The sequence below is a fragment of the Pelobates fuscus genome, chromosome 13 (assembly GCF_036172605.1).
Source record: "Pelobates fuscus isolate aPelFus1 chromosome 13, aPelFus1.pri, whole genome shotgun sequence".
NCBI lineage: Eukaryota > Metazoa > Chordata > Amphibia > Anura > Pelobatidae > Pelobates > Pelobates fuscus.
Window position 1 is genome coordinate 26,826,605 of NC_086329.1, and position 26,785 is coordinate 26,853,389.

General features: G+C 41.9%; 1 protein-coding gene across 1 annotated transcript in view; it reads left to right on the forward strand.

Moving 5' to 3' along the window:
• Positions 1-26,785, forward strand: part of AVEN (apoptosis and caspase activation inhibitor) — a 327,188-nt gene that overhangs the window by 267,339 nt on the left and 33,064 nt on the right. The window contains exon 3 of the mRNA XM_063439174.1: positions 24,152-24,222. Within this exon, the coding sequence (XP_063295244.1) occupies positions 24,152-24,222 (71 nt within the window). The remainder of the gene's footprint in view (positions 1-24,151; positions 24,223-26,785) is intronic.

The window sequence follows — 26,785 nt, forward strand, 5'->3', positions numbered from 1 at the left end:
CACAGGGGGGACGCAGAATATTTCCCTGGTGGAAACATTACCGTTCAACAGGGACTCGGTCAAGTGCCGCGGCCCTTTAAGACCGCAAACGGCCCCTGTAATGTCGGCCGGCTGGGAGGAAGTGAGAGCCGGTCACTTCCTCCCAGCATCCTGCAGGAAGACAGCACAGGAGGGAGAGGAGCATGAAGAGCTCCTGATCTCTCACTCCCACAGCAGCAGGACTCCAAGCCACCCTCCTGGACACATAAGGTAAGCTAACAGGAGGGTGGCTGGAGATATTAAAAAAAAAAATAACTTGTGTGTATGAGTTTGAGTGTATGTGTCTCAGTGTGAGTGTGTTTGTATGTGTGAGTATGAGTGTGTGAGTGTTTGTATGGGTATGAGAGTGAGTATGTGTATGAGTGTATGTGTATGAGTGTGAGTGTTTGAGTGTGTGTGCTTGTTTGTATGAGTGTATGAGTGTTTGTATGTGTGTTTGTGTCAAGGTGTGCATATGTGTGAGTGTGTATGAGTGCGTGTGTGTCGGTGTGCATCTGTGTGTGTGTGTGTGTATATATATATGTATATATATATATATATATATATATATATATTTCAGTGTGCTTCTTTGTCTTTGTGCGCGCACTCATCTTTGTATGTGCATCTGTGGTTCAGGGTGTGTGTTTTTATGTCAGTGTGTGTCTGTGTCATGGTGTGGGCATGTATCAATGTTTGTGTGTGTCAGGGTGCATTTGTGCATATATCGGTGTGTATCTATATGTGTGTATGTGTTGGTGTCTATATGAATTTGTGTGTATGTGTCGGTGTATTACTATATGCATCTGTGTGTTAATGTGCATGAATATCTGTGTAAGTATGTATGTATGTGTGTATGTATGTGCATACATCCAAGCAGTCAAACACCAGCCCAACATACAAGCACACTCCTGCAATCTAACATAAATATTACATACAAACACACCCCAGTATAAAAAAATCTCTCTCTCTCTCCCTCTCTCTCTCCCTCTCTCCCTCTCTCTCTCTCTCTCTCTCTCTCTCTCTCTATATATATATATATATATATATATATATATATACAAACACACCCCTCCACTCAAGCACAAATACTTCACACAAATTTACATCCATATTTAAAAGTGAACATTATATTCAGACACACCCCTGCAATCAAATGCAAACATCACATACAAACACACCCCTGTATTAAAACACAATAAATGTATACAAGCACCCCTTCAAACACCAACACTGTACATTACACTATAGCGCCAGTATTTGTTTGTTCATCCACCCACTGTAAAGCGCTGCAGAATTTGTTGGCGCTATATAAATAATATGAGATATAAATAATAACATAATAATATTAAATGTACAGATAATACAACCTAGAAATTTTGACTTGGTGTGCCTTGGAAAAATACTGAAATATTAGGGGCACCTTGAACCTAAAAAGTTTGGGAACCACTGATCTATCCTTTAGTGACTTCTTGTTTACGGGCAGTAGGCAATTCAGTATTTTTTTTTTCTTCTACATGATCTTCTGCTTGTCTTGTTGTGTCTTATAATTGAACCCAGTTTCTTTGTAATCTGGTGTCGGGATGACATTCTGATAACTGGAGATTTCAGCCTATTTTCCTAATTGTAGTTACTAATCTGATAGTCTGTAGTTGTTTATATATTTATATTCTCCTTGATTTTTATATAACTCCTTTCTCCTTATAGTGGAGATATTTACTTTATATCGCTGTGATTTACTGATAACTCAACTCCTTGCTCAACTGGAATAGTGAGTAAGCCCCTGCCGTACAGGTGATTGTCGAACTCCCACAATACTTAGTTCGTGTTCGCTCTAATTCCTTGTAATGGAGAGAAATTTATAATTTTTTCCCCATGTCCTTTCGTAAAATGTTGCTTTTTGAGCACATGCTTAATTAATTGAGCTTTGATTCTTTGTCTTTTTTTTTTTTTTTTTTAATTGGGCTCTTGTCTTTATCAATATTTAAATGGATTGTGGATTAGTTTCTTATTCACCGCACCACTTTCCCGTCTTCTTCCTTCAAATTCTGTCAGTAAGGATTTCCTTCCTGAAACGCTGGAACATCGTGATATTCTAGCACCATCTATCCTTTTTGAATAGTTTAATTAATTTTCACACAATAAATGTTCAGATCCCCTGTATGTTCATGTGAGTTGATCTACCAACCCTATTGAACTCTCTTGAAGAGTTTGTGCACTGTGGATGGTTTAAGATTTTTTTGTTAACACCATTGTATTCTGATTTTAAAATCCTCTGTACTTAAGACTTAACTTAAAAAGCTCATGTCCAGAATATTTACTTAGACAAAAGCTAGCGGGAAAAAAACTGTTCTAATCTAGACTGTCGGTTCTGCTGGGGTTTTCTTTTGTTTGTTTTTTTTTTATCTGTCTGCAAATCTGTATTCTTATATTTTTTGCCTGTTGCGCTTTGTGCCAATTAGGTTGGAGAATACCTATGGCTACGTGTATAGATTTAACTTATTTTTCTAGGCTGATCTATAATTAGATGCCTTCCTGTTTGAATCCCTGCAGAACACTGCGTATCAGATACATAGCTAGATCAAATTGTATTTATGATTCCGTTGTTGCCCTCTGCCTAGATTTGCCATCGTTGGTTCAGAACATGCTGGGTCAAATAGCTGAAGTAGTATATCAGAGTTAATAATTCCCAAGATCTTATGGACCTGGTCCAGACTTTTGGTTCCTTTTAACCTGGTACATTCGTTTTAACTCTCTGTAGGGTTTTATTATACACGTATAACGTGTATTATCTTCTCAAAATTGGTTTTCTAGAAATGTTAATACAAATGTAAAACATATTAAACAGGGCCCAGTTCTGACTTTCAGCATTGTGCTCTGGGAACTGCAGTCAGCTCAGGTAATAATAATAGCCAATAAATTGCATGATTTTGCTATTACATGACGAAAAGTCATGATTTTATTAAAGACACGGAGGCGAGTATTGCATATCCCTTTCTTTACTGTTGACAAATAGCAGCAAAGGAAACATACAGAATGAAAAAAGAATGAACATGTGATAACGTAGGCCCCTCCCCCTCAGGTCCCAGTATAACAGGCAGCACTTCCCTTCCATTTCCCTCTTTCTGCAGATGCGACCAAAGAACAATGTCCATAACTAGAGTAATGCGAGAATAAAGTCCCAAGGTAATAACAGAAAAAACCGAGGAGGTATAACATCACAAACTGGGAAGTGTGGCCGTAGAATTCATAGGACCGATGGAGGACAGCGGGAGGAGGCCAATAAACCGGACCCTTGCTAGATGTCTTGCCAGATTAAGCTGTGGAGACATAAAGGACAGGAGCCAACAGGTTAAAGTCGATACTTGTAACTAGTACAAGGTTACGCCAGTGAGAACAAAGACCCTTGTATATACAATCCCACAAAACAATCAATGTTAACATATCCAGTAATATTGAAAACAACAAGTATAAGGACGGCCCCACTTACCGTCCCAAACTATAACATGTGGTGTATCGTGGTATGAGTAATATGGGTGGGGAGATATATACTTACCAGCGTGAGAGTAACAAAAGGGTGGGGCAATACTCGCCTCCGTGTCTTTAATAAAATCATGACTTTTCGTCATGTAATAGCAAAATCATGCAATTTTATAACAAGACACGGAGGCTCATATTGCAAGTTTAAAGCTGATCCATTATTACAGCGAATGTGTGTGGGGCCGGCCGAAAGTAGAATTCTCGGAAGGTAGATTCCCTAGACCAATCAGCTGTTCTCATAATGTCTTCTAGGCGGGCGCCCGCAGACATCATAGAAGAGGCCGAAGCCCCTCGTACTGAGTGGGCGCCGAACACTGTAGTGTCAATGCCCGCTTGGGCCAGCAGCCATTTCACCCAGCGTGATAAGGTAGTGCTGGAAACTGGGTGAAAAGGGGGGCGGAAGGATAAGAACAACTGACGGGAGGCAGTAGATCGGTGTGGTTCGGTGCGAGATTCGTATTCACGAAGGCAGGTCACTGGGCATAGCGAAGGAGAGGCAGGGAAACTAGGGTAGGATACCGCCTTGATGGAAGTCTTAGTGCGTCTGCTGATGTTAAAAGTTACCCCGTCCGGGGTGTATGACTTGGCATCGACATCCAGTGCACTGACATCCGAGACTCTCTTGCATGAGATGAGACAGAGCAGGCACACCAATTTGGCCGACAGCTGTTTGAGGGAGAGTCCTGCGTTAGCGGGCCAGGATGAGAGGAAAGTCAATACAACTGAAACATCCCAGGTCGTGGAGTAGCGGGGCCTGGGTGGCCTTGAAAATCTAGAGCCCTTGACGAGTCGGCACACTAGAGGGTGTTGTCCCGCGGGGCGGCCCTCGAAGCCTTGGTGAATCGCCGAGATAGCGGAGCGGTAAAGGTTAATGGTCCTGTAAGCCTTACCGGCTTCGAAGAGAGACGTCAGGAACTGCAGGATCGTTGTTACAGGGGCCGAAACGGGATCCTCGTTCCGAGCCATGCACCAGCTAGCCCAAGCTCGCCAAGCTGACCCATATGCCCGTCTAGTGCCGGGAGCCCATGCTGCCGCCAATAAGAGTCTAGTTGCGTCCGAAACTCCTTGGATTTCCCAGGGTCCCCGGAGATTCGCCACGCCAGAAGTGGGAGAGAGCCCTCCAGCCGGAGGGGATGATAGCGACCCGCCGGGTCTTGTAGCAGGTCGTGGCGATCCGGCAGGAGTCGAGGGTAGTCCAACGTCATCTCGAGCATTTGGGGAAACCAAGACTGCGTCTCCCAGAATGGGGTGACCATGACTAGCTCCGCCCGGTGTTTGCGGGTCTGCAGGAGTGAGCGAGGGATCATGGAAAATGGGGGAAAGGCATAGAGGAGGCCTCCCTTCCACTCTTGTAGGAAGGCATCCACTGCCTCCGCCATTGGGTCCGGCCTCCAGCTGAAGAAGCGTGGGAGTTGAGTATTGAGCCGGGAGGCGAAAAGGTCTATGGTAAATGGCCCCCAAAGAGATGATATGTTGGAGAACACCTTCCTGGCTAATCTCCAGTCGCTGGTGTCTGAAAGATAACGTGAACCCCAGTCCGCTTGGACGTTGTGCAGGCCAGGTAAGTACTCTGCATAGACCATCAGGTTCCGTTCCAGGCAGAATTCCCAAAAATCTTTCGCCAACCTGGCCAGGACCGCCGACTGTGTACCACCCAGGTGGTTGACATATCTCACCGCCGAAACATTGTCCATGCGGAGCCGAATACATGATAGGGCACGGTCCTTGGCGAAGCTGCGGATGGCGAAGGAGCCTGCCAGAAGCTCCAGGGCATTGATATGTAGTCGGGTTTCGGACTCCGACCACCGGCCCCCAGTTGAGATGCCCTCGCAGTGGGCTCCCCAACCGTGTAGACTCGCATCCGAGTCGATCGTGAATTCCGGCGTTAAGCCGAAGATGGCTTTGCCATTCCACGCAGACAGGTTGAGAATCCACCATCGCAACTCGTCTTTCGTCTCGTTGTCCAGGGAGACTAGGTCTGCGTAGGATGCCCCGGCTCTTAGGTGAGCGATTTTTAGGCGCTGTAGCGCTCGGTAGTGGAGTGGGCCTGGGAACACGGCCTGGATTGAAGAGGCCAGTAGGCCTATGAGGCGTGCCAATTGGCGTAAGGTGAGCTGGGGTCGGATAAGGGCCCTGCGCAATTCTTTGCGGATGGAACGAATCTTGGATATCGGGAGACTCAGCGTCGCTGCCCCCGAATCCACTTGGAAACCTAGGAATTCCAAGCGGGTGGCGGGGGTCAGGCATGACTTCTCCCAGTTGATTATGAAACCTAAGCGTGACAGGAGGTTTATGGCTAGTCGTAGGTGTGAGAGGAGGGTGGAGCGCTCCTGCGCCATGAGTAGAATATCGTCTAGGTAGACGATTAGTCGAACACCTCGACTGCGTAGCCAGGCCATAACGGGCCGTAGAAGTTTTGTGAAACACCACGGGGCTGAGGATAGGCCGAAGGGCAGACAGGTGAATCGCCATATTTCGTGTCGCCAGTAAAAGCGTAGGAGGTCCCGAGAGGCCTCCGCTATTGGTACTGTCAGGTACGCGTCTTTTAGGTCTAGTTTCGCTAGCCAGTCTCCGTGGAGGAGGAGATCCCTTAGCAGGTGAATACCCTCCATCTTGAAATGGCGGTACCTGACTACGGCATTGAGGGGGCGCAAATTTATGACTGGCCTCGATTGGCCGCCTTTCTTTTCCACTAGGAAGATATTGCTTATTACGCCCGCAGGGCTGAGGGGTGCTAGTTCGATAGCCCCTTTGAACTGGAGGGATGAAAGTTCTTCGTCGATCCGACCGCGATCCTGGATGGAAAAGCGGATCGGTCGAGGAGGGGGAATGTGTGTAGGGCGGCAGGTGAGTTCTATATGGAAGCCCTGAATAGTGGCCAGTACCCATGGATCTGAAGTGATTTGTGACCAGGCTGGGAAAAAATGTTGGAGTCTGCCCCCTATGTAACCCGGAGAAGAAATGTGTGGTAGAAGGCAACTCACCGTATGGTCGTCTGGAGTTTGGGTTACTCCGAAGGCCTCTGGATCGCCATTGACGTCCACGGGATGGAAAAAACATGGGGCGGGAGGTCTCCTGGTATTGGTGATACTGTTGAAAGGAGCCTCTTCCCGTGCCACGGGATTGGGGATAGTTGCGGCCGGACAGACGGCTCCTGCTTCTGCCGGCCCTGGTAGAGACCCGCCCCTGGAATACTCGCCTCATGGAGGCCTGGGCCTTGTCTAGAGCCGTGAATGCCCCCACAAAACGCCCCAAGTCTTTGATGAAGGAGTCTCCGAAGAGGAGTCCTTGGGCGTCTTTGCCCGCCTCCGTAAGGGCGAGGTTGGCTAGTTTTGGCTCAATTTTGAACAATATGGCTTTACGCCTTTCAATAGACAGGGAGGTATTTACGCTCCCAGCAATACAAATTGCTCTCTGGACCCAACCTCTAAGGTCTTCAGGGTCGACCATGCGGTTCTCCGCTCTGGCGTCTTCCGCCAAGTCAAATAATTTGGCCAAAGGCCCGAATATGTCCAGGTGCTTGTCCTGGCAGGACTTCAAAGCGGACTCTAGTCCTTTACGGGGGTTCCAGCCCAGTTTAGTGAGGAACTGGGTCATTTTTGGATCAACCTCTGGGGTGTCACACACCTTGTTAGGCACCAGAGGCCTAGGACACTCCGCCCTCAATTTGTTGCGGGCCGCCTTGCTTAAGGGTTTTCTGACCCAATTTTCCAGATATGTGGCAACGTGGTCGGCTGGGAGCCACTCCGCCGACCTCGGATGATGCAGGTCATCCGGGTCGAAGAGTGGGACCCCCGAAGGATCCACGAGGGATGGCCCCGCAGCCGCAGGGTTCCTGGTCCCCGTCTCGCCTCCGGGCATCTCTGCCTGAGCAGAGGAAAGGAGGTCGAGAGCGCCATCGGCGGAATCCGCATCAGAGTCGGAATCTGACTCGTTCATAGCCTCCTCATTTGACCCGATTTCTGAGTCGGTGCCGCTCTCAATCTGTGCTCTAGCACATTTCCAAAGCCGCGCCCGTTCTGCCTGGCGCGGAAAGGCTCTTTTGCGTGGATGGGACACGCTTTCTGGGGCGACCGAAGGTACGCCAGTCATGGTGTTTCTGGAGGCAGAGGAGTGTTTAGATTTACGGGCAGCCTTTTTGAAGTCCCCTTTAGATACCTCTCCCTGGGGTGTCGAGGTGCCCGAGAGTTGCTCGTCTGAAGGACGGGGCAAGAGGGCTTGTGAAATGGTGTGGGAGAGGGTGGAGGACATAGACCCCATAGCAGCCATAATGGCGTCTGTCACCGAGCGCTGTAGCGCCAGAAACTGTGGTCCATCGGGTTGGGTAGTCCCATCCGCCATAGAAGGCGAAATATCTGAGGTGACAGGGGCCTCAGTTCTGATTGCTGGGGAATCCGACTCCCCAGAGTGAGCGGACCCAGTAGATAGTCTGGGTTTAGGCATGATCAAGGACGTATGGGTTAGTCACCCAAACAAACTAAGCAAAGGAAAAACGCTCTCACCAGGGCCCAGACCAGCGACACACTAAGAGGTAGGGACAGAATGACAGAAAATGGCCGCCGGGAATCTCGCGGGATTCGCGGCACCCGCAAGCTACGCGGAGGAATAATGAAACAAGGAGAAGTGCGCAGAGAGGCGCTCGAGCAGAAGAAACAGACAAGGTTACATAAGCAGGGGAGGTCTGGGCCCTGAGGCTAGTGTATAACGACACAATTACTAACCTTCGAAATAAAAGACTAAATAAATACAAATTAAATAAAAATCCATTAAATTATCAATGAATAGTATATAAGAGAAAATATGGCATGTACTTATCTTTGTGTCAGAGCAGCAAAGAAAGAGGGAAATGGAAGGGAAGTGCTGCCTGTTATACTGGGACCTGAGGGGGAGGGGCCTACGTTATCACATGTTCATTCTTTTTTCATTCTGTATGTTTCCTTTGCTGCTATTTGTCAACAGTAAAGAAAGGGATATGCAATATGAGCCTCCGTGTCTTGTTATAAAATTATTAAATATATGGGTCAACACTTGCTTCCGAGTGACATTCTCTAGGAAAAACGATTTGTCACTGGAGATCTCATTGAAGCACAATGTTCTCTTTTTTTTCTTTTTGATTCCAGTAGCACTTGGTACCTACCCTGGACCTTCGGCATAGGGCTAGATCAGGGTTGGCCAAACTTTGACTCTCTGACTGTTACGACAGCATTGCTAAGCGTCACCCTCTACAGATCTCTGCTCTGGAACATTTTGTTTATGTTTGGTTCTTTTTATTAAACCATTTAGGAATCTGCCAAAACCTCTGTTTCCTGTGTAGTTATTTCAGAATAGTAGCATTGATTATTGCCGAGAGTTGCTGCATAGTGGGGAAACAGCTAGTTTAATGCAGCAGAGCAAATCTTGATTATAAAAGTTAATATTGTTTTATTTCTAGTGAGCCACCAGGAGGGACAGAACATTTTTGGGACGTACAATTCTATTTTACTCAAAAAAGGAGACCCTTGAAACAAGGGGATCCTGAAAAGCAGCTCTGGACACAGAAAAGGCACTTGAATGCCAGGTAACAGGAAAGGAAGAGAGAAGTAATGGGTGGGGGGAAAGGGAGAGAAAGTAACACTACACAGTCCCCCGAACCTCCTTAATGTATGGTCAGGAGCACTGACTTGCTCCTGACGACGGCGTGTATCCACGCTGAAACGCGCGTCGAGCGCTTTCTTTTTCTTTTTCTTTTTATGTTTATTTTCACTTTTTAGGTAGCACTTAGGCAGTTAGTATGTGGTGATCTCTTGAGCTATCCAGGTTATTCAGATTTCTAGGACAGCCTGCCTTTGGTCCTGGTGGTTGTTATCCACGAGTAGATTTTCTTAGGCAGCATTATGAGAGTTGGGACCCTCCTTTTTTCCCCATTGCTTATGGTGGGCATTTAATTGCTCCTATATTTAGGAAGCTGTACATTAAGGAGGTTCGGGGGACTGTGTAGTGTTACTTTCTCTCCCTTTCCCCCCACCCATTACTTCTCTCTTCCTTTCCTGTTACCTGGCATTCAAGTGCCTTTTCTGTGTCCAGAGCTGCTTTTCAGGATCCCCTTGTTTCAAGGGTCTCCTTTTTTGTGTATCTTTTCTGGGTTACCCCCAGCTTTGTAGCTCTGAGGTAGGCCATTTATAGGACTATTTCCAATGCTTTGCATGAGTTTTGTGAAGCTTTGTATCTACCCTATCATTTTTTCTCTTTATTGAATTCTATTTTACTCTTTCCTACCTGTTGTTCCGTATTTTGGGAAGCTCAAATAATTGTCTGTGTTTAAGCCCTGTTTATATACTTGGATAGATAGATTTGGTGTGTATAAACATATCAAAGCTCTCCACATTCGTAGTTTACAGGTTTGTGAGTTTAACTTTAAAGTCAACCTTTCCTCTGCAAATCATGTGGATGACAAGTTCATATTAATGTAGATGTTGCTTTAGTAGGTATAGCTTTAGTTTATATATGTAAAGTGTGCAAGCAAGATCATTCTACTTCAAGACCCCCACCCTGCCCCCAATAACAGCAGGGTTTCATCAACTCGTTCCTCATTTGGAGAATGTGCTGCTCAATATCCTGGCAGTCAGGTTTTCCACCCTATCTGACAAGCCATAGACAAGGAATTACAGACAATAAAAACAGCGATTCCTAGTTTGTCTTTAAATATAATAAACAAATGTCTAGTTCAAATTGTCCACTCCATGGCTAAGTTCCCCTTTATTTTTTAATGTTTATTGCAATTCTCAGTGAGAATATGGATAAGCAAAGATAGCAGGGAGGGAAGACAGGTAGAAATCGCTTCTAGAATAGTATATTCTAAAACTAGTAAAAATGTGTTATGCAAAATCTTATAAAAACAGGTAATGAACAGTTGGATTCTCGCATTTTTGTGGGGAGGCTCTATGTCAGACTCCTGGGTTGTTCGATGTTCCTCCTATTTTCTTGACTCACCATTGCTAGATGCTATTTTCCGAGACCCTTCAGGTGTCAGGATTCAGCCGAGTGTCATTCAGTGCTATTCAAGTAAATCTCCAAACGAGTTTAGCCAAAAATAAGGCTTTATCTATATGTAAAGTCCCTTTACAACATTGATAAAGTCTTATTTTTGGTAAAACATGTTTGGTGATTTACTTGTATAGCAAATCCATGCCAGGTTAGATTGTGCAGAAATCGATGGAAGATAGTGCCCAGGTGATGTAACTTCATATGTTTGGTAATGCACTTTATAATTAGTTCAAGATATTATCTAGACAAGCAATATAATGAAAAGACTAGCTATGCTAATAGAACAATGGAATACAAACTATCTCATGGTGTAAAACTGGTTTTCATTTACATATCTGTAACATATCTGGATTAGGTGAGCTAGGTGCTTAAGATATTCTATTCTGACAGATGAACTGGACATTCTCTGCTATATTTTTCTAAGAGTAGTAGGACACCTTGAAATATATCAGCCCAGCTGCAAGGCCCTTGTATTACAAGTCTATCCACAAAAGCCCAGCATCATAGCCAGAGTCAGTTCAGCTATAGGTTCCCAGTATTGCACTTTGAGGAGCCGAGAATTAGAAATCTTTAGAACCCCCAGGATCAGACATGCAACTTGTCCCTGGTGCTAACTATCACTGCAAGGTCAAATTAGCCACACTACATAATTCCGAGCTGTAACACGGCCAGGGTCAGGTCAGCTACAAATACATTGCTGGACAGTAATCGTTAGAGAAGGACCGCTAATTAATGATATGTGCTGTTAATTATGTCATTCTTGGCATTCTAGTAAGTCACAGACAAGGATGAGCACTAATTAGGTTTATTTTGTTGAACTGGTCTTTCAAACAAAGAATATTAATGAATGCGTTTCTGCTGATGGAGACACGGCAGAGGTGATTAAGGCATTGTATATAGGACAGTGAAATGGAAATCTGTACGGTTGGCAAGGCATAGAAATGTCCAAGATATAGGCTGCAAACTGTATTGTGCCTGTTTTGAAAATCAACATGGGAATCAGGCCCCGTCCCCTGTGTAATTCTTTAGAATGTTAATTAGGAGAGAGATGCACCTAACTCATAAAGCAGCTCTGCTTTGCTGCCTTATACATGGTTATTTTTATTTTTTTATTTTTATTTTTTTACCATTTCTTCTTTTGTTTGGAAGAGACAGAGAGTTTGTGCAGTGGGGCAACTGTGAATTATATAGATAATACAACACTGATTGTCTCCTCTGTCTGGTCACTGCAAAGAAGCAATGTCATTATTAAATGTCATGCACAATCAATAAGGCTTGCCTGCTCTTTCATGGCAAGAACGAAGAAAGGCTGCCTCCTCTGGGTGACCTCGGGATGTCCTATTATCATCTTATGTCACGGACACTTGGCTGTCATTTCTATGGATGTCTACGGAGCAGTAGCTCCATACCCAAGATAATGCTTGTGGTTCAGGAAACTCTTTGAGGACCAAACAAGGTCTTCAACACATTATTTTATCACTATAGTGCGAACATCATATACTTCAAGGGGTTAAAGAGTAAATTGTGTATGTTCCTTTAGCCCCTGCCTGCCGTGTGAGCCTTTCAGCTCCCTTTGGCAGTAGGTTGCTCAGAACAATTCTCTCTTTTCGAGTAGGTTTTGCAAGAAAGAGAGTTACGTTCCATGCTTGATACTTTTGTATCACACAGAGCTCTGGATGTTCCCTGACAAGTTCTTGCCGTCCTTTTTTTTTTTGCTTCTGAAAAGATCCTACTATGGATGGATCCAGCTGTGAGGATGGAGAAATCCCAGAGATTCATTTTGCATAGTTGCTGTTTGAAGATTAGGAACTGGCTTTAATTACTTTGCTGCTGTGGCCCTCTCCAAGGTGCTGAAGATCTGTATTACACTGTTTGTTTAGCAGATGGCTTGTGGGTTACACCGTGTGCACTTTTCTAATGCCTTCTTATTAAATCCAGGTAAACGAAGTGCAGCATGCACACATTTTAAGTCTACAAGTGTATCTACCCATTCCTGCAAAGACAGATCACCCAATCCCTTTAGTTACAGGCTGCTGGATTACATATTAGTCAAACTGTCCATTAACTGTTGGAGATGAAAAGGACAAAGCAGAATCCCACACATCATATCTGGCATAGTTACACATCAATCACTTGAAAACCTCTATTTCAGAGGCCGCATACCTAGGGATATCCTGCGTTAGAAGCCATTAGAGCTATGAAATTACAATGGAACGCTTGGATTAAAAACATATTCCATGCATCCTTCTCCATCCGCCTGAATATACCTGATGGTTTATAAGGTATACATTTTAGTTTATTAATTTTAATAATAATAATATCTGTTTTGTCAGTATGTGGGTTCAACCTGCATAATTGCAATATCCAATCATCAGATGGATTCTGACAGATGCCATGTGTCCCATTTAAAGTGCCAGTGAGTCTTCCATAGCTATAATTATATTTAGTATTTATGTTTCGGACTTACACCTGTGTGCAGCGAACATATTTCTATTATCTGTACCATTAGTGAGATGTGCATATTGCATTGTAGGATTGAGCCATAAGCATTGTATGAGACTGGGCATTTAGCCTCTTTCAGTGTAGAAAGGCATAATGAATCGAGGTGATCATTTTATTTGCCAGGATGACCGGTATAATTAGCAATTACAAAAGGCACAATTTACATTCCTGCAGATGGTGGGGTGCATGCTGTGTCCAGGTTAAAATAGTTGCACAATCTTACTTGATCTCAGTGAACAAGTGTGTCTTCTGCTACTAATGACTTATTTTCTGTACTTTACTTGCCCTTCTGTTATTTAACGTTTGTCTAAATGATAGAGCAGAAACATGTACACATTGTGCCAGCAGAATTGTATAGGTTGTATAAGGAATCAAAATACACATGCGGTCCCTTCTTTCACTTGTCTGTTATTTTGGGGTATAAAGAGTGTGCAAAAATGTGGGGAGCAGCAGAGCTACTCAGAATGGGACAAGGTACAAGGAATCAGAAAAGCTTCTAGGAGTGTGATATGGTAGAGGCGAGCTACACAGAAGCAGTGTGGCCAGGTGTAGACACCATAGAGAAGAGCTTAGAAGAGTTTGACCATTTTTGGGGTTTGTTGAAGAGAAATGCCAGTCTTGGGACGAGACACAGAAACATGGGAAAGTGCCAAGGGATTCATCCTGATTTTGTGGGGGCACAACTTAGAGACATGCCGGGGTGGTAGGTAAGATGCACAGTGCATGGTGGAGGGCATGCGCAAAGAGTGGTGGGCAGATAGGTGAACATACAAGGGATTTTCCAGTGAAGAAGTAAGAGTGTTTGGGAGAGTTACCAAATACAATAAGATAATAGTGCTGATGATATGGCTGGGGGCCAAGCGGAATATACAAGGCTGAGTCTCAGTGGGATCGCAAACCGCATGATGATGAGACGTGAATTAACCAACACAAACAATGTCCCTGACTGCAACTAAGAATATTTCACGAGCCGAACCATTCATGATAAGGATATGTTGTTTTGACAGCAAGCATTTGAGCACAAGCCACCTCACAGTTTTGGGGAAAAAAACAAAAAAAAAATACAAACAAAACAACGAAATGCAAATGCAATTCTTCCGACACAATAGAGACAAAGGCCCAGTGACGCACCTTATCTGTAGTTATTTTAAGGGCACCTCAGGGTGAGCTGCTACTTTCAACCTTGAGAAATAATCATCCCACCCATTAACCCCTTCTGTACGTCAGAGCGCGAAGTAAGAACACTGAGCAATGTGTTTACAGCAGGCAGAGCCTCTGCACCGGAGGGGTTAATATTAATAGGCAAGAATAATAATAATAGGGACACAGGCTTTTGTGCAAGGAAATGTCATGCTTTTCTATCCCCTGTCAGCGGTTGTCTAAAGCGTTGAGCATAGACCTAAATAGTGTGCACTGATTTCCTCAGCTGATCATTAAATATCTCTGAAAGATTAGTACAACCGAAAGGTCTTGCTAAGTGGACCTTTAGCCTTATCCTCACAATCCTCATCTTAATTTTAATTAAAAAAAGGTTAATGTATGATGGAAACTGGCAGGCTGCATTTCATAATAAGGTTTAACAAATGAGAATATTGGTTTTTCATAGCAGCAAGCACTGGTGCTGCTGAGCTCCCTGAAGTGCTGGATACATGTCTCGTCATTGTGTAGACCACACACAGACTGCCAACCCTGATTGCGGCCATTTGTGATGTGTGCGTATCGTTCAAACGCGTTCTACCACTATTACTGGGTTTGGCATCAATTTTGTGTTAACCAAGCCTTTATGGTAATATTATCTAGTTGTAAACTTGGATTTTAAATTTGATGTGCACAAAGTCCTACAGTTGCAGACATGTGGCCTGTGGCCACCCCAAAAATTACATTGTTTGGCTAACACGATCTGTAGATGCAGTGTTACATGAAATCATATTTGTAATGACATGTGCCTTTCATTAACATGCTAACTAGATTGTTTAGTTTGATTCATCCCCTCTTCTGTCTCCAGTCCATCTCTACCCAAAAAATGATACTTTCTTTGATGCACTTCAAAAACTTCTTCCAGTTAACCTGATTTAGCTAGCTAGGTTTTCCCATTTTTATATTTGGTATCCATCTCTGCCAGAAATTATGCATGCTCTGTTCACTTATGGATAATGCCAAGCAACATTTATTTCGAGGCTGCTCCTAGAAGGTCCAGCCCAGTCTGCTTCCTGGGAGTTATTTGTCTTTTGCCTCGAAGCATACATCTCCATCACCTAGAGAAGAAATAAGGGAATCTCTAGATTCCGTTTGAGAGTATTTTCTGCTAGAACAGAAATTGTTGGGATTGTTTATGTGCATGAATTCTACTGGTATGTTTTGATAAACGACTGTCTTAGTTTAGGTGAAAACGTGATGTTTTTCACACAATACTTGTGGATTTTAGATATTTTATTAGATATCTAATCTGCTGTTAAGATCCTGAAAGCTCAAATTGTATCTGGGAAGATGGTGGTGCTCTGCTGTGCAAACTTCTCATTGCAATATTCTTCTATATAAAATAACTCCAGCATTTCACTATGTGACGCGCTGACTCTTCAACGCTTGATTTTTTTTTTTTCCCCGATAAATTCCCGAGCTCCAGGACGTCTCACGTACACACATTATTTTATCTTCCCTCCTGGTTACATTGACCAAAGTGCATCACAGAGAATGTAAAATTTTACTTGATCCTTTCATCTGGTGGCTTTTGAATTCTGCAGGGGAAACTGTTTAAGAAAGATAGGGTAAAATGAGCACTACAAACAGCAGCTGTACATTGAATGAATGCTGGACAGATAATTACATGTTTGGCTTTCCACAGAACCCGTTCGTCTGATTTCCGTCCCAATATCTTTTTTTGCTGGCTCCTTGTCTTTAGAAAGTATTTCTGTGTGACTGAATCCCACCAGCAGCAGGCGTCCAAACGATCGCCCTCTCATGTTACCTTAAAATACCATTAATGTTTTATGTTGGTTTCTAACAGTATAGAACTTGTGATATTTTTTTTTTTATATCTGCATAGGTAGCCCAGTGAACCCATTCATCTCTCAAAGGCCAGAGATAGAACTTTTTTAAGAAATGCATCAGATTTTTTTTTATAGTTGGTTGTTGTCAGGACTATTAGTAAAACACAGAATTAACACAAATATAAACTAACGTATTACCAGGCCTTAGAATGGCCAGATTTAACGTATTAGAATAGTCCGTAACTAGCCGAGGTTAGGAATACAGACAAAAGCAAAAACGAAAAGACAAAGCCAGAGGGTCAAGGATACCATAAATAGAGATAATCAGGAACGAGCCAAAAACCAGAAGACAAATATAAAGAAAGCGCTCTCGGATAACCAGGTAGTGGAAATCGGCACTTAGACCACTTCAACCACTAGTTTCTAATAAACTGCAATAATGACTTTTGAGGATTAACGCCACCTCTAGTGGCTGTGTAGAATATTACTATGTTCCTACTAGAGGGACTTCTTAGTTGTTAGGTGACTTTTGGTCATGAGGACATCCAGTGTCCTGTAAAACCGCATAGGAAAGCCGAATACATCACCATGCATGCGCAATAGGCCTCCCCCGCCGACATCAGCAGAGGCAGCACTGATATCAGGTAAGCTACAGAAGAGGTTTTAAACCCCTTCTGCATCATGGGGCAGGAGGCGCGATGGAGGGGGTCACTATAGGAAGTTATAGTGCCAGGAAAACAACTTAGTTTATTTTTAAATGATCTGCTGCTAATGTCTTGGTGTTAGATACCACAGGACACATTCAGAGATCCTGTGGAGTCCTTGACTTTATGTATCAGAGCTGTTTTGTGAGGGGAACCTGCATGATGTTGTGTAAGCAGATAGTGTAAAATGTGTGGTTGATCAGTGTATAATGTGAGAATATCCCAGAGACTTTGAATAATGTATTCATAACGCATGGATTAGATCTATTTCCTTTTCATTAACTTTGTGGTGATATAAATATGCAAAAATCAAATCCAGAATTGTAAAATCTAAATCGACGAAAAATAAAGTTTAGACTAAAATATCTTCTACACTGTGTGTAGTTAAGTGGTGTCATTATCTTACCTTTCCTCTCGACTGATACTCTCAGCTGACGTACACCCAGCTGTTTTTAATTGTATTGCTATACATTGCTTCAATCATAGTGTAAGTGAATGTATATATGCAAATAATTTTTCAAGATAATGTCCATATCTTTTCGAGCATAATGCGAGAGACAAGAAAATCACATATCACATGTCAAACAAGGACATGAACGTCAAAATATCGCCATGGTGAACCATGTGTCTGACATGCACAGGATAAATAACTAATTGGGCAGAAAATGCTTCCTTTTATCATGTAGATGCATTAAACATGTACTCAGTTCAAAGTTACTGTTGACATTGGTGGCATTTGCCAAGTAGTTTCACAGCTCAAATAAGTTAATCCAAGACAAGAAAATTTGCATTAATGACTTTTATGCTTATTGACATATGTTACACTCACATGTCAAGGGAGCAACTGTCCTCGCTCTGTTACTTTTTTCTTTAATAGTATACCCCCCTCTATGTTTTTTTTTTATTTTAATTTTTTTTAAATGATGAATATTTTGCGAAGTCATTTATAATGAAAAGTATGGGCTACTTCTCCCCATGTATAACCTGCAGGTTGACAAAAAGTGGAGCGTTGGTCAAGCTCTACTTACTATTGCCACCTTTTGTCATTTGTTGTCGAGTTCGTACTCACTGCCTTGCAGCAACAATCTGTGTGGAGAGAGAGTGCCAGGAGACTCCAGGCACTATAACCAATTCATTAAGATGATATAGTTATAGTGCCTACAATGTCCCTTCAACAGGATTATTCACTAAACTCTGAATTGTTGCCAATTAAAATCCGAATTGAAAAATGGATGCTCAAAAAGAGGCAATAATTGACTATAGCCGAGTTGGAGATTTTTCAAAATCATCAATTGTTGCCTCACTTTAGCCTTTCAGATTTTATTCCGTATAATCTGGAGTTTAGTGGATCGCCATGAAAGTGCACATTCGCAGTTGGGTTAGTATTTTTAGATGAATTCCTGTTAGTAGGATTTTAGTTGGTTTAAATTCCAATGATGGTCTGTGTGTGTGGTTACATTGTTACACAGTGTGTGTATGTGTGTGTGTGTATAATATTAATTAGCATATTTGCACTCCTTTACAAGGTGCTGGTGCATCACATCTGTTTGTGACAGCTGTGTCACCCTTTGCAGCAGATGGATAATAGTGATAGGTGTAGAAAGGATTGGATGGTAAAACCACTTATGATAGGGTTGTTAAATATGTCTTGAACTAAAACTCCTATAATTCTCAACTTTTCCCCGGCTGTTAGAGACCCATCTGTTGTGTGACACCCCAGTGTTCTGCTGTATAATTTTATTTTTTTTATGCTGATGATCAGCTGCCATTGAATAGGTCCATTGAAATTTAAAGTGACATTCTAAACACCAAGCCATCTTAATGTAGTGGCATTCGTGCATAAATGTTGAAAAGCAGCACTGTTTACATTCGTCCGAAAACATGTTTTTAGTGTTAGACATCCAGTAGAGGCCCTTTCTTCTTAAGACCTTTGATTTTCGGAGGCCTTCATATTCAACAAAACTTAGTGATGCCTCATCAGCATCTGATTGGACCCTGGATCATCAGCACAGATCACCATGGAAAATCAGGCTGCAGAGAGGGGAATGTCCTGTCACTGTATCACAGGTGAGTTTCATGATTTGTTTTTTAAAACTACCTTATTTTCTGGAATATAGGACACAGTTTAGTGTAGCTTTAAAGAGCACTATAAGGCCAGGAACACAAACATGTATTCCTGACCTAATAGTGTTAAAAACACCATCTAGCCCCCCTGCCCTCCCCTTCCCTCTCTCCTAAGTATAGTAAAATCTTACCTTTATTTAAGTCTGTTGCTGCTGGCTCTGTCCCTGATCTGACTCCTTAGCTGACATCATCCAAGGTTAGGGAAAGCATTGTGATTGGCTCAGATTGTCAAGGAGGCAGATCAGGGGCAGAGTCAGCGCAAGCCAAACACAGCCCTGGCCGATCAGCATCTCCTCATAGAGAAGCATTGAATCAATGCATCTCTATGAGGACAGTTCAGTGTCTGCATGCAGAGTGAGGTGACACTGTATGTTATTCACACTGTGCAGCACTGTCCCAGGAAGCACCTCTAGCAGCCATCTAAGGAGTGGCCAGTGGAGGTGTCCCTAGGCTTTAATGTAAACACTGCATGGTTTCTGAAATACTGTGTTTACAGCAAAAACCCTGAAGGGAATGATTATACTCTCCAGAACATATACTTAAACAACGCTTTAGTTGTGCTGGTGACTATAGTGTCACTTTAAGGACTGCGTTACAGAAGCTTCTTTTATGCTCTACCCGTCTGCTTGGGAGCAGCAAAACGCTTCTTTTAAAATAAAATAAAAAAGATCCTCTACCGTAGCCCTCTACTGCGGTCATTAAGGCCACACTATGACAGGAGGCAATAGACACGAGTGGGTGAGAAGAAAGGGGAGAGGGTGCAAGAGACACAAAGGGTGTACAAGAGACCTTAAAGGGCAGAACTAAAGACATTCAACTGGTTTTATTTTTTCTTCTAAATTGCTAGTTAAAATATGTGGCGCGTCAAAAATATGCCACTTTTTCTTTTTCTTTTCTTCAACGTGGGCCCAGTAATCTGTATATTTAATTTTCAGCATTAGAGTATTGCTCTAACGTTGCAGCTTACTTTCCTTTTCAAGTGTGTGTTTTTAAATTGAATCCAGAGTAAAATGTGTAGTTACTGTTAAGAACAGTGTAGAATTTGTGATGATTTTATCATCTGTCATGACATTTATAAAAACTACCTTTATTTTGTGTTTTTTTTTTTGCTTTTTCTTTCAGTGTAATTGTTCTAGAGATGTTTAACTTAAACATTAGGAGATATATATTTTAGTTTAGCTTAGTCAGGACTTAATGTGGAACTGGCATATATTTGCCTGAGTGTTTCTTAACCCCACCTCTCCCAACCTTTTGTCCTTTGTGTGTATCTTACTCCATTATTTTTTTTAACCACCTTTTGAGGATTGTATCCCCATTTTGTTATTCTTTCTTATTCCCACTTGTGTCCCTTTTTCCCTTTTGTGGTCTGTAAAACCCTCCCCTTTTGAATGTCTTACCTTTTTAGTATATCTTACCCCATTTAATGTATCTTAGTTTATCTTATGCCCCTTTCCCCCGCTTTGTGTCTTTTACCCTCCTTTTGCCTCACATAGACCATCTTTGTTTCTTTACCCCTTTGTGTCTCTTAACCCTCTGTGTTTCTTTCTCCCCCCCTTTGTGTCTTTCAATCTCCAGTGTCTTGTGCTCCCCCATACTTCCTTTTGTATCTCTATCTCTCCCTGTCTGTATCATTGCCTCGCGGACTGACTCCTCTTGTCTGACAGGTCGCTGCTCAGTCCCCACCCGTCCAGCGAGCAGCTCCCTGTAGTACCCGATAGAGGGTAAAGAATATTCTCTACTTTAGTCTGCGAGACCATGCTACAGATGGTGACAGGCCTGAGGGGTAAGCACTGGGCTATGAATCTTAAAAAACACACACAGGTACAATGGCACATCAGTGAGAATCTTTTGATATATTTCTAAAGGTTCAAGATATTTTTTTTCTCACTTAGAAACTTTGATTTTAATCCCTGCTGCGTTCTGACCAATACACTTTTCCATTTCCCAAGACCTGCTCTCATTTTCTAAAAATAAAATAGCAATTCGTGGTATCTTTTTATCTCCTGTAAATAAAGCAAAGTCCAAACTTCCAATCTAATGCAGATTGATATCCCAGCTGCACAAACATAGGTATTTTAATAAAATGGTTATAATATAGTCTGGCCATTATTCACTATAAAGACGACAAAAGGGCATAAATCAATTTGCATTTCTCTAATATGGTACCGTACAACATAGGAAGACGAGTTGGTGAATATCACCTGTCATTTTAATCTGTTCTTAAAGAGAGCTAATTGGTAACAAGCAACATATTAAGTTTAGTGTTAACAGAGAAATTGCAATTACATATTGCTGTCTGTGTTTGGAAACTATAATACAATCAGTAGCGGTAGCTCAGTAAATAACTGATTAAGTCTACGTTTATGAACAAAAGTTATAAATGTTCTCTGCTGCTCTGGTCTGCTCTTCAAAATGGAATAAAGATGGTTTGCATTTAAACCATTTAGCTCACCTTAGTGAAAAACAAAGCAATGCAGCATTGGATACAAGCTCACAGTAACAAAGGAGCAATCGATTGTGAAATGCGTTAACCTGCTATCCTCCTGGCCATCATAGGGACCACGTTAATTCTGAGCTCATCATCGAAAGCACGTTCCTTCTCAGTTTGTCATAGGAGGGACTGTGTTCCTTATCAGTTTATCGTAGGAACCACGTTCCTACTCGGCCTGTCATAGGGATCGCGTTCCTTCTCAGCTCATAATAGGGTCCACGTTATTTCTAAACTTGTTATAGCTACTTTCTTCTATGTCACCATTTTTGTTAGAAACACTGGCCTAAATAAAAAAATTACAGAAGACTAAAACAACGTCATGATTTGCTCTGCACTGATCCTATGGTGGTGGAAAACTGGGTTTATTGCTCCATTGAGCGTAACCCATCCTCTCTGCTATCTCTTATGATTTGTCCACTCTTCCTCTGTTCTCTTTTTCCTTAAAAGTCTTCTGCTGGTGGACCTCTTTGCAGTAATCCCTGCAGTAGGGAGAAGCTCTATGGAGATTAGGGGTTTATGAGCAGTGGTGGTTTAAATTCATGGGAGGTGTAGCGAGAGATTACATACAACAGTACATCAGCCAGAAGGGCTTACACAGAGCAGTAAAAGGAATTATAGGAAGCGGCTATGTTTTAATAGATGAACTTTTATCTCCTGTAAATAAATCAAAGTCCAATTTGCCTGCGAAATGATAGACGTTACAGCTGCACAAACATGTTGCCATTAATGAAAAGGCTATTAATACACAGGGCATGGGAGGTATGTTTTGGAAAGCTTGCAATCTATTCTGTAGTAAAGATAAATGTCCTCAGCAATGTTTAGTTATAGTGCGTACAGGCTGCGAGAGCGTATATTCGGGGTACTAGCAGAATTTGCTTTTCCATCAAATAAAAAAACTGTGATTTATGTGTGGTGGCTACATCTGCGTTCGTGTTTTATAATCTTGTCCTAACTTTATATGTAAATAATCCTGAGATTACATTTATTTGCATACAATGGATGTCATGGACTGGACGTGTGCGTGTGTGTGTGTGTGTGTTTATATATGTGTACACACACACAGACAACAAGCAAATAGCAGCAGCACTACATGACACGTGTACCAGCTGCTCCACAAATGCGTTGACTGTATTCTTTATAGCAAAGCTTGCTGAGCACTCCTGCGTTAATTTACAAACTTACATAAGTGTGTCTATGTTCTGCGTCGATTTGTATTGTATCTATGTTTATTTCAATGGGCGTATCATGTTTTCTATCCCCGTAATGCATGAACGGTGACGTCACCCGTGCAGTTATTTCCCGTGGTGAACGTGTAACAATGCAGTGATCAGTTTGGAAGGCTCTCATCTTAACGCTAACCATTAACCCCTACACTACGCGAGCACATTAACCGTAGCCCTAAGCTAAAATGATCATGTAATATAAAACATACATTACCCAGTGAAACGTGTGTAAGAGGAACGTAATGCCGTCTTAGGGCAACATTCTAGTTTATTTTGATGTCTCTAGATGTCTCAATGGCCTCATTGTATCCTCTCGTACATAAATGATATGATCATACACAGGATAGAAATGTTCAGGGATGCTGATTTTTTAAAGGTGATTATCCTTCTGATAGTAGTTGTATATATACCCTCTAATTCCACTCCCCCCATTCTTTCTCATCTCTGGTCCTGGGAAATGTGAGAGACATCACTCATGCATCTTGGCAGACACACCATTTGACATATTGTTTAGATGTATTTTTCTGTCAGAGAGGCTCCCAGCAATACTTGATTGAATATCTTAATAAAGATTATCAGTATACGCGTGAGCCAGACAACGTGTATCTGGACGCCTGTCAGAATGGGTACGAATACTGCAACTGCCAGTTTTTAGAATGATTTGTGATGTGTAGGAAATACAGATATATTATATTTATTCGATTTTCGAATTGACACTTTGATTAAGTGAAAGAAATGGAAATATGCTACGGCCTTTGTTATTGGCTGAAACTCCCAGCTGTGTGAGCAACTGGGGAGAACAATATCTGTATCTGGTTGTATATAGCTGTACAAGTGAATATTATTGTTAAATGTGCATGTTAAAGCAGAGATTCAGGTGAGTTCTTGAGCAGGGCTCTAGTTACATCCTGCCCATGTTGATATTGATATGATTTACTATTACTTTTCATTTACATGTTATACCGATCTGCAGAATGTGTCAGTAATAATAATATATAATAATATGTCACAATTGTCAACTTCCTCCTAAAACCTGTGCAATGCGTGGGACACTCCACCATGAGGAACATCATGAAAAGCCCAAATAAAGCTATATACTGCAACACAGCAGGGCAAAATAATGTATTTACAGTATGATTTATTTGACATATATATATTGTAATTTTTTGCATTATGTTTTCAGGGATCTTTATTACATTGAGAATTGTTGGTAATTCAAAGTGGATTTAATTTTTTTTTTTAGACCAAAATAGACAAACTGGAAGCATAGCTGACTGGGACAGTTTTTTTTTTAAATTCGACTACTTTGGCCTTAAATCTGAAATTCATGTTGAATTCACGGCAATTCTTACTTTACTAAATAAATGTTTGTCTCTTCTAGCCGGATACTTTGTTTATGGTATTTGCTACTCACAGCACATGCATAATTTTTTCGGAAACCAGATACACTTGCTAGCGGTCTATTGAAGCATTCAATGCAGCCTAGCACCTGATAAATAACCTTTCTTCTAATCATGTCGCTTTTTTTCCCTCTTGCTTTAGGAGACTCCTTCACTCAATTCCGATTTGCTGAAGAGAGAGAATGGGAATCAGAGAATATATGCAATAAACAGGTCAGGAATACTCTTTGCTCATCATGGGAAACGTTAGATCACTGATGATATGTGTGGGTTCTTGATATCTCCTTTATCTCTTTGTAGATACACTTTAGCCAGCCTTATGCTTCTGTTCCCATGGATTCACTATTAAACAGACAGGAGGTGATCAGCGCTTAAGATTATATATACATACGATACAGATGATATTCTTAGTATATGAATCTATAAGGACAAAGCAAGAAACCGATTATGGTGCAGTACAGTAGATGCTTGTGAAGGGAGTACAAATGGGCAAAAGTTCACACTCACACTTTTTAGAGCTGTCTCCTCTCTATTATGAATGCCTGGATGGAATAATCCCCGACTATGGATATAAGTGGAGGGTCTCTGGAGCTTGTTTTCAGGATGGAGTAGGTATATGTGAAAAAAGCACAATAGGAAATCCAATGGTATAGTATATACAAACAATTGGTATTGATGGAGGAAAATATCCTACTTATGTCACCCAGAGCGGAACAATCCCCACCTAGGGATATCCCTAGGTGAGGTTTGTTCCACCTAAAGTGTTTTCACATATACCTACTCTATCCTGAAAACAAGCTCCAAAGACCCTCCACTTATATCCATAGTTGGGGATCATTCCATCCAGGCCTTCATAATAGAGCTGAGACAGCTCTAAAAAACGTGAGTGTGCACTTTTGCCCATTTGTACTCCCTTCACAAACATCTACTGTACTGCACCATAATCTGTTTCTTGCTTTGTACTGATAGATTCCTATACTAAGAATATAATCTGTATCATATCTATATATAATCTTAAGTGCTGATCACCTCCTGTCTGTTATCTTTACTATCCACTTCACAAAGGTGGAGAGAACCCCTAGTTGGTGATTTGTTGCTAATTATAGATATTGAGCCCTTATACTGACCAGTTATTCACTATTAAACTTGGTTGCCATCAAGCACTTTTAAAATCGTTATTCTAGCGATTATGTAATGGCGCTAAATCCATAAAAGGAATGAACCCATATAGATTTGCACCCTTATCCTTAGAGCCAGGAGTACAACAATGTAGACCTTACCTGCTGCAGACACTAGCTAGACCGTCACTACCATCACTCTGAGACAGGCAAAAATGGTGGAGGTTACAGAACAGCATCTTGGGTACAGGAGTTTCCTAAATAATGTGTGAAGAGTCACCTGATAAAAAAAAAAAAATCATGGTCTCTGGGTTTACATGATTTACAGAATTTATTTAATGGGTTTTTTACCAATTGTTGCAATTCTCCCATTGATGCAGCTCATTGCGGTGTTGATAAAACGATGCTCTGCATTGTTAACTCTCTAATAAATGGAACTTATTTGACTCGGATCTAGTGCCAACTTTGGTGTCTCCCCGGATCTTATGAATTGGATCTTAAACTACTAGGGATAATGAATCATTAAACCAGACAAGTGCATGGATTTAGACTCTATTTACCCAGAATCTAATGAGAACCAGAGCTTTACTTTGTACTCTTCAGATTATGTGTACCCAAGGAAAATGTGTTCTTCCCAGTCTGTTCAGGTTTTTATATTTTTGTGAATATATAGAATATGGTAAATCCTGGAGCCTACTTGAGATGTAAATACTATGCAATGTATAATCTGTCTGTTCCAATCTTCTGTTTTGTGCTCTGTAACGGAATTGTATATATATTAATCAGCAGAGTCTGGATCATCAAATAAGCTTAAATACTGCCTTTTTGCAGCTTCCATTAACACTGCTCCTTTTTCATTACCCAAGCTCTCACATTCGCGTACACACGCGACATTCTGGGGGAAAGCAAATTAAAGAGTTTTAAAAGCATCTCTGTGAAGTGTAACATAGCCAGGATCCAGGTGCGCTGGGAGCTGTCTGCCAAGAGATAAGGTAGCGTGAACGCCAAGTGGCAGTGATTCAACTAATGGCTACTGAAATTAGATGTGATCTCTAAACTGCAATCATTAGCAGCTGCTTGTATGCCGAGCCAGCTCTGCTTTTCTCCCATTGATATGTGTGCCTGCAGGTTTATGCTGAGAAATGGTCCCATGCATGCCCCGGCCTCACAGCCCAGTTAAGATAAGCAGACATGCACCTATCTGTGACTTGAATTCCCACCTTCAATGCAGTGAACTTTAATATCAGAGCCGAGGGACGGCTCTGTGTCGCCTTTAATTCCTCGGGGTTCTGCCTGCATTACTTAGCATTTTCCTTTGCGTTTTAGCCGCATACTAATTAAATGCAATGGTGATTTCTTGAAACGCTGATAGTTTATGGGCAACTGTCAGTGGTTGAGCAAATGGAGGTGTGCGCTCATAAGTATTTTATTTGATGAATCTTGGCTATATACCAGGGCTTGCCCTTTTATTATGAGTATAGTATTGCATTAATTAGATATTCGCTTGGATATATTAAATAGCTGGTTACAGGAGATTCATTTCCCTCATTTAATAGAGAAAGAAAAAAAAAAAAACCTTTGCCACAGTCCATTCGATGTCATGACATTTTCTGTCATGTTATTTTCTTTAACTTTTTCGTTATTAATAAGGTAATCCA